This window comes from Aythya fuligula, chromosome 3, assembly GCF_009819795.1.
Source record: "Aythya fuligula isolate bAytFul2 chromosome 3, bAytFul2.pri, whole genome shotgun sequence".
Classification (NCBI taxonomy): domain Eukaryota; kingdom Metazoa; phylum Chordata; class Aves; order Anseriformes; family Anatidae; genus Aythya; species Aythya fuligula.
The window spans coordinates 1,828,589-1,837,577 of record NC_045561.1 but is presented as its reverse complement, the minus strand read 5'-3'; the positions used below and the strand labels follow the sequence as shown (position 1 = coordinate 1,837,577).

At 36.6% G+C, this 8,989-nt stretch overlaps 1 protein-coding gene across 2 annotated transcripts in view; it reads right to left on the bottom strand.

Annotated features, from left to right (window-relative positions):
* Positions 1-5,956: 5,956 nt before the first annotated feature.
* Positions 5,957-8,989, bottom strand: part of SPTBN1 (spectrin beta, non-erythrocytic 1) — a 135,194-nt gene continuing 132,161 nt past the window's right edge. For both annotated transcript variants that reach the window (XM_032185876.1, XM_032185877.1), the window contains 2 exons: positions 7,630-7,672; positions 5,957-7,285 (listed from right to left, as the gene is read on the bottom strand). In XM_032185876.1, the coding sequence (XP_032041767.1) occupies positions 7,070-7,285; positions 7,630-7,672 (259 nt within the window). In that variant the 3' untranslated portion in view covers positions 5,957-7,069. The remainder of the gene's footprint in view (positions 7,286-7,629; positions 7,673-8,989) is intronic.

The window sequence follows — 8,989 nt, the reverse complement described above, 5'->3', positions numbered from 1 at the left end:
TAGCTTAATGTGCTGAATGCCGACTCCTCAGCTAGGTCCTGAGCATGCAGAGAGTACTGCTGTGTATAGACAGAGAGCTCTGTGAAGTAACTGCAGCAGAGAAGCTAGTCCTGTTTGCTTAGCCTGTTATCTGTAGTTGAACCAGATGCAGTGTTCTTCATGAAAAATTGAGAGTTCAGTTTATGACTTAGAAGAGGATGAACCAAGCCTTAACTATCTTCATCCATATTGTACAGAAAGAATCAGATAGACCGTTTAAAATTATGCTAACGCTATGGGAAAAGCAAAAACAAAAACCTTGACATTTTTCCTTGGGTATTTCATTGAGAGATATAATTCAAGAAATCACACATTAAAATGAATAATTCCACAATGGATTTTGTTCTACTTCTTAGAAGTCATAAAAGACATTAAGTACAAAAGTAGATTAAAGCACTAGCCCTTCTGCAGGTTTGTTGCTTAGTGAATTAAATCAATTCGAGACTAATATTTTACTTTTCAACATACAGAGACAACATTTTCTATCCCATATTTAAATAAACATACTCTGTTTACAGCTTGATGAGGCATAAAAAGATGTTTCAAAAGTACCTTAATGTGATATACATGTGTTAAATTCTAAAATACTGAATTAAGTTGTGTGAGGTAGATATGCACAGCCACAAGCATTTGTTTGTGCAAGAAGAAATAGAAGAATCAAGACTACGTTATTAAATAAATAAATAAATAAAATCACTGTTGATAAAAAAACAACATAGATCTATAGCATGTTAAATAGGGCCTGCATGTCACTAACTTTCAGTCTTCTCAGTTAATTTAAAGAACCATCACCCATGTCATTATGGTTATTGTTTGTGTTCTGGGTAGTGAAATACTATCTAAAATGGTTAATTGCATTTGACATCTAGGATTGGACAAATGCTCCAAAGCAGCACATGCATTATTTACAGACCACAAAGGGCTTGCAGATATTTTCTATGCATTCCAAGAGTTATTCATTATAAATCAATTTGCTAACCTGAACGATGTGCTGATGTTAAATGTCCATTTGCGTTAGACAGACTGTGGAACAAGGGGCAAATCAGAACAGTATTGCTACTGTTAAACAAGTTTTAGCAGAGATAGCATGGTCAAGGTGCACTGATGAACTTATTTGAGTCTTTTAAGGAAGCTGAAGAATACTTTGCTTTTTTTTTTTTTTTTTTTTTTTTTTTTTTTGTTATGTTAGTTTCATATGCCTTGCAAAATCAGAATGAATTAAAACTGGCAAGCTTTGCTACCTGTGTGTTGAAAAATGATTACTGCCTAACGTGGAAATATAGTTTTTAAGGTACATTTTAAATTGAGGAGAAACAAAAACAAGTAAAGCCCTACAAAAGTAGGATCTTGCCCAATCATATCATTTATATCCAAATATAGAAATATTTGGATACATAGACTGGGGGCAGTATCTTGCTAGGTAAGTGATGGTCCAGCATTACTAGATCAGTTATGTATCACATACAGTGTGAAATTTTGTCTCTCTACTACAATAACTAGGACTAGACATGAAACAAATATGAAGTGTTCTTTAAAAGGAGCCTAAGAAGTCAAAAATAAAACCACCCAGCTATCTATCTGAAAGTGTTGAACTATTATAATTATTATACTAGGAAGAAAGTAACATTGTTTCTTTTATTTATTTTTTTATTTTTTAACTTTTGTACAATAGAAAGCAGGAGATGAGAAAACAGTAGTATTTATTACATATGTGTACATATAAAAACTTATTTTTAAGGTGAATATTTGCCAGAAAATGGATGTTTTCAATTGGACATGAAGGCCTGTTTGCATTTTTTTGGCAGATGTTTAGATTTTTTGTCTTAAAGGAAAAAAAAATAAATATTAAATTAACAAGCACATACTAAGTACTAAACTATGATGTATTTTCAAAATTCTGGGGAGAAAGCTTCTGCTAGGTATCATAAGCAGACTGTACTTTTTGTTTTTAAATTACCTTTCTGGCAACTTCTCAGGCAGCTCCAACTTATGATAGCTCTGTGGCACATTAGCAGTTACCTATGCCAGAAATCTCTTGCCCTGGACAGGCCCCAGCTCCTGTGTCTGATTTACCTTTGCAGAAGGGCGTTGCCTGGGCTGGGAAGAACACACTGAAGAGGAGACTACTCCGCTGTATTTTCCCTTCCATTTCAGTAGTTACTGGGGTGCTCACAGCCATGCTGCAGCTTCTGCCTTGTAATAGCTCAGCTCTCAGATAACCAAATGGGAGGAGTGGAGGAGACGGCAATTTATATTGCAATCAAGCTACTCAAAAAAGAGCAACCAAACAAGCAAAACAAACAAACAAACAAACAAAACAAAACAAACAAAAAACAACCAATGTATGTGAAGTCTACTGCTTTAAATGTTAAAGTGCTAACAACCAGGTTTCAATGCGGTCAGGGCTCCTCAGGGCAACTGAGGTGCCAAGATTAAAGAAATCAAAGGAGGAATTTGCTGGCCAGGTCACTAACGAGTTTGTAAACCCAAGCTGCTTAGGAGGAAGTGAAATGAACAGTAGAGTGAAGTGCACCACAGGCAGCATATCATTGTAGTTTGAGAATTAGGATAACCTCAATACAACTGTCGAGTGCTAAACATCTTCAGCTCAGCTTTCTGTCTGGCTCCCACCAACAGGAGCCAGACATTCATTATTACAGTCAGAAAGGCTGTGCTGCTATTCCTAACTTAGCTATGTTCTCCTTCTGCCCAACTACTAAATCAGCTTTGTTTGCAAATAAACTTGATTGGTTGCATGTGGAACAGAGAGCTCTGTTGGATCATGGGGATCCGGGCATCTACCCATGGGGAGTTTATTATGAAACAAAGAATGCAATTAGAAGAGGCAAATCCCGGTCTTGCTGAAGAACAAGCAGCCTGCATGTACATAGTCACAAGCACAATTCAAATTCTGATGTTGTCCTTTGCTGCATTAGGAACACATTGCCTTCTTACCTTACCGTTATATTCTGATTGACCTCAAAATGTGTATTCTTGATACCAGGCCATAGAAAACAAGTTGAACCCTTCTTCCTCTTCAGCTGGTTGAGAACTTCAATTCCTCTTGTCAGGATGTACTCTGTTGTTCAGTCTACAGATAGTGCTGTAGCATCAACAGAGCTGAGTTCTGTTTTTTTTACCGTAATTTTTGAACATTAAGGGTATCATTTAGCACAGTACCCCTCTTTTTATTTTGAATTTGTTCCAATTCATTAAGTTTCTGTTTTTACACAGCCACCTATGCTTAGTAATGGTAGAAAAATGAAAACATCCACAAATAAAAGGCATCATGATATTAGACCTGCAAGCTATTTATTACAAAAGTATATTGATAAAGATCCTACACATTTAAAGTCCATTCTCTGCAAACTCAATCAAGAGAAACACAGTGAAGTGAAAAACAGTCTAAAACAGTATTTCACAGGAACAGAATTTAATCATACATTTCTGTTACTTTTACCGTTAATTTTCCCCATACAGAGTGGATCTCTACAACAGAACACATTCTCTATGCAGAACAGATGGGTTAATAGATTATTTGCATCAATCTAAAAGAAAACCCTCCTACTCAACATATGCTTAATTCCCATGGTTCACAATTTGTGGTGTTTTTATCTTCACTGTACATGATTCGTGAGGATATAGGGAGGAACATTCAGGTGCAGCTCTGTGAACCCAGCTGGGACTTCAATATAAAGCACTCACCAAGACAAAAAAAGGAAAACAGACAGTCCTGACTAGGGGATGATGTCTCCCTAACAATGGTGGCAATGTACCTGAAAAGCAGTTGGCTTCCATTAATTTTCTTTGGAAAGTTTAAGATTCAACATATATATTACTTTTGCAATGCATCTCCAGAGAAAACATAAGCAACTTAAAAATGGATCACCTGGGAAAACGTACCAACAAAAAGAAACTGCGGTACAGTCTGAAGCTGTACTAGAAAGCCTCATTTTTCTTCAGTGTGGTAATTGGAAGGAGTATGACCCCATCCATCAACGGGGCCGAACCATGTTTAGAGATGGCTATATAACTCTTTGGATTGTACCACTCCAATAGTTAACAATAGTGGCAGCAACAACCTGCCCCAATTTCAGTCCCATTTCTGTCATCCATACTACTTTTCTTCCTCTAACGTTTTTCAGCAGATCCTTCACAAAAGCACCCCCTTCTGAAACTAACATACCTACGACAAAAGAGGGCTGCCCTGAACTTCTGCAGTGGCTCCAGCACCTGTTAAGCACCCAGTCCCCTTCATGAAAGTGCAGCACTGCTGAAGGTATTCAGCATTTAAACAGGATGGAACCATATTGACCCAAGACTTGTGTTTTCGACCTGGCTTTGTCAGAGGATGCTCTTCCTGTCCCACCAATTCCCTCTGCATGGAAATTGCACCCATATAAATTACACTCAAAAGGGAAACTAGGTGAGACTTTTCAGAATTCACTCTTGTTCCTCAGCAACTTGAAATTAGTTATTAAGCAGAAAGGACTTTACTCAAGTAGTTTTCAGGAACAACTTGAGGTAAGAGGCAAGAAAAACAGAATTCTGAAGGCATAATCAACCAAATTACTGCTCACACAACTGGCAGTAAAGATTGATCTTCTAAATGACTTGAAGCTATTACAATGACTATTGTAATTGTATTGTAATTACAATGACTATTGTAATAGCTTCATTGCAGTGACAAATATAATAAGGCATCAACAGACATCAACATTTTGATGCATTTTTATCAACTAAGAGTTTCATATTCTGACATTAAACCTCAGTTTTTTTATTGTATTACTTTTTTACAGGACTGGTGGTATTATCCTACATTTTACTAATATTTGGGCTAGAACAATGTTTTATTACAGGAGTAAAAACTCATGCATGAATGTTCAGTTAATAACCCATAACTTCAGAAAACAAAGAGAATCCATGAAAAGAATTAAGACACTGTATTAGTCATATGTTCAAGAAACTGGTTTAGACATGCTTGTTTGCACTGTATGTACTTGCCATCTAAAATTGTATTCACAAAAAAACAACCAACCAACCAACCAACAACAACAACAACAACAAAAACAGGTTCTGTATATATTTCATTGATTTTTAAATTTTCAATTCCTATTTCGTCTTCTGGGAACTTTTCCTTTTCACATGGTTCCCCACATGTCATCCAACCTAAAGAAAATTCTGAAAAGATGCTAAATCTTCAAAATGTTGAAAAGGTCAAGGAAATGCTGAACTTTGGAACTCACCTTAGCTGCATTAAATCTATGTCCTCACAGGAAAGCAAGGGTGGCTGTATCTCAAGAGAGTGATGTTTAAAAAATTGACACAATATTAGTGAAATTAAATTGGGCTGGACAACAACACCTCAGTCAATTATAAAATTCATTTACTGCCTGATTTACTGAGAGCTTAAGCACTTGAGCAAACTACTATAGGGTAAGGAGAAAGCTGGAGAACAAGGCTTACTTAAAATAATTTGCTGCAAACTAATACATGGATATTTCTGTCAATCAGGTAGACATTCAGGTAACTCATTCAGTTGCTCAAGCCCTTGCTTCCGTTTTTTTTTTCTGCTGGATTTTTTTCCAACAAAAAAATACCTACCTTGAAACATTTTATACAACATTGATTTAATTCTATCCCTTCTCCTTTTATTCTCTTTCTTTGGCACAGTCTGAGGGGCAGGACGAAAGGGATGGCAGGTGGGAAGTGAAGGAAAAGGAAAGGTAAGGAAAAGTGGCGAGAAAATAAGAAATTATTTCAGTATGAATTTTCACACAGAAAATGGAATTACACATTAAGACATTAGTTTCAGTGCACAGGAGAGATGACATTTTAAAATAACTTTATTTTTGATCCTCTTTCAAAATTATGTTTTAACATTATCAGAAATGAAATAAGAAACTTAACCAGCATATTTAGTTTTAAAAGCATTTAATGACATAGCATATATTTAACAGATAGGGTAAAAGTCTAGAGGTACAGTTCAATACAACTGAAAGCCAGTTCCAGTACTACTCTTGACTACAGGCCCAGTCATTGAAAGTTCATTCCTATTAAATGTAATTTTTGATTGTGCAGTAAGATGAAAATTTTTCATTACAATAGTTACAGTGACAGAAATGCACACTATGTATCAAATAGCAAGGTAATGTAGCAAAATTATAACACACAGTGCTGTAGCTGACAAGCAAGTAACCATTTGAGTAACATTACTTTTCCAGTAAATGCTTCAGTTCCACTTTTACACTTATCAATGATTTTAAAGGGTTTATTATACATCTAGTCTTATTATACTTTGTACTAGAATTATCTGAAACATACAATATAATGTATTTCGGCAAAAAAAAAAATTTGAAATTACAGATTATTTAAAACTGTATCAGCCTGCTAATCCATCTCATACACCAACATTCTTATCTGTCGTACTTGATGCAGAAAAGCTTCAGGTTGTGTTAATAACCAATGCCAGGATATAAATGGTTTGTCTGTAAGTTAATGCATACCTGCACTCTGTTACAGCAAAGATAATACACTATCATTTTAATAAATGTTAGAATTGTAATGGGAGGCTCTACTAGTCAAGACTCAGCATAACAACCTTAAATGGAAGTGAACGTTTTTGAAAATTTGTACATTGTTTTTTGATGTGCACAGTAGATTCGAAAGCACCGCTGCCTTGCATACCAATAGCACTAGGAGTGGGTTATTTTCCAAGACAGCCTCACAAAATTGAGGAACAGTTTAAATATTAAGATCTAATCTACATTAACTTCATTTAAAAAAAAAACAAAAACAAACCCCCAAACCTGGTCCTCCCTCTCCTACAGAAGCTGCCCAATGCACCTCATACACATTTGTAACTTTAGATTCTTTTTTTGTTGGCTTTTTATTTTAAAACGCTCTATAAATAAAAAAATGTCAATCACATTGAGGAACATGAGGCACAGAGAGTAACGTATTGGTTCTGAGCTCGCATGCTGGAATTCCACTGGAACGGTCAGAGAAGTGCAGTGTGTGGAGATGGAGTTCACTTCTTTTTACCAAAAAGGCTGAATCTTTTCTCTTTGTCTTTCTCTTTGTCTTTCTCCCTCTTGCCAGGACTGGACTCGCTGGTTATCGTGACACTGGCAGGCAGGGTCTGGGCACGGCTGGAAGCTGGAGTGCTCTGAGTGGTCGGGGACACTTCGATTTTATCAGATGAGATAGCTGATGTGATGGCCTGAATCCACGTGTTCATCTCCTCCTTCAAGAAGACCCAAAGGTAGAAAGCTGTTAAAATCCACGCACCACATTATCTCTCTCTCATTCATTCAACACTGGAGATGGGGAATGGATAGAAGTGGGAAATTAAACACAGCCCTAACTCATCATCTGGCAGGGGCAGTCTACTACAACCTGTACCTTGTATCTGAGAAGCCCTGGTTTGTCTGTGTGAGCTTCTGAATCTAAACGTAACACACATATTCATACATGATTCAAGACCAGGAAATCAAAGTGTATCCCCAGCTCTTTCCATTTTTTTTTTCCCCAGTTGTACAACAGCACAGATTCCACATCAGTAATGCATAGTGAGAAAAACAAACTTACATCATCTTTGGCTTGGAAGAGGTATTCATTGCCATCAGTCAATCTGCAAAGAAAACCGCCATCACAAATTTAGTTTAGTAATAATCACAGTGGTACAACTCATGCTTTTTTAATTACAGTATGTAATCAGACCAAGACATATGGGACAGTCATAACATCTATATACACACAAATACACCCCAACAACTAATGTTTTAGTATCTCATACTATCATGCAGATGCAGCCACACACACTGTATTCTGGTCTCTATACATGCTTATGATAGTGGTTGTGTTCCAGTATGTCAGGATGCACTGCAGAGGGAGGTTGCCATCTTCAGCAGCCGATGACTGCTGTTTCAGTACTTGCTCTTTCAGGCAGATCTCTTCTCTTTTGGAAACGATAGTATAAAAGTTTATTCAATACTTTAAAAAGACAGAAGTCACAAACAACACCCAGAGTTTTCACTGCTTTTGTAGAAACCTGTCAAAATTCTGCAGCTGCCCTGCTGTCGTAAGTACTGTGATGGTGACTCAAGATATTGTACTGTATATTATTCATGAGTAGCTGCTGCTGCTTCTCTGCTGATTTTACTCAGGGAGTTTAACTGGAATATAGGAAATGATTTATGTGAAGACATATTAATAAAAAAGGACTGAATAACTTCAGGCATTGAAACAAGTCAGAAGCAGAGTCAGTGGGAACGGCATTGCAGGCTTACTGAGCTTTCCCCAGAAAATGAAAGCATTTTAAAATATATTTATGAAATGAAATTAAGTATTAATCAGTAAAATAACATTAATGTAAATTAAGACACTTGGAAGAATGTAACTATGCCTGTATTTCTTCTTTAAACAATAAAGGAAAATATTTCCAGTTTATTTTCCACTAGCCCTTTTAGTGAGAGACTTGCCTGCATGTGAGATCTACAGAGACCTCACCCCTTGCAGAACTGAGCCTCTCAGGTGTTCTCCTTCTCAGCTTGGAGAAAGAGTTTTGCCACAATGAGCCGGCATAACTCTCTGGGGAATTCTTCTAATGAGAATGAGTGAAGAAAATAAGCTACATGTACATGCAGTTACCCAAGAGACCTGATACAGGTGACAGGGAAGGAAGGGCAATTGCTTTTCCTGCCTAAGTTCATATTTGGAACACCTTATTCTTAAATTATCACTTCAGAGTTGTTTGAAATAACATGGAGGATGAATCACATAGCTGCAGGCTGTATTCAAGAAGGCTAACAGCAAGTTTCCCTAAATATGGATTATATCAAATTTAGAGGATTCTTGCATCAATATCAACTTAATATTCCATCTTGGATTCCACAATGGGATCAGTTCATACTTTGAGTCTCCTCTGAAAGAATCACCTAACAGCTGT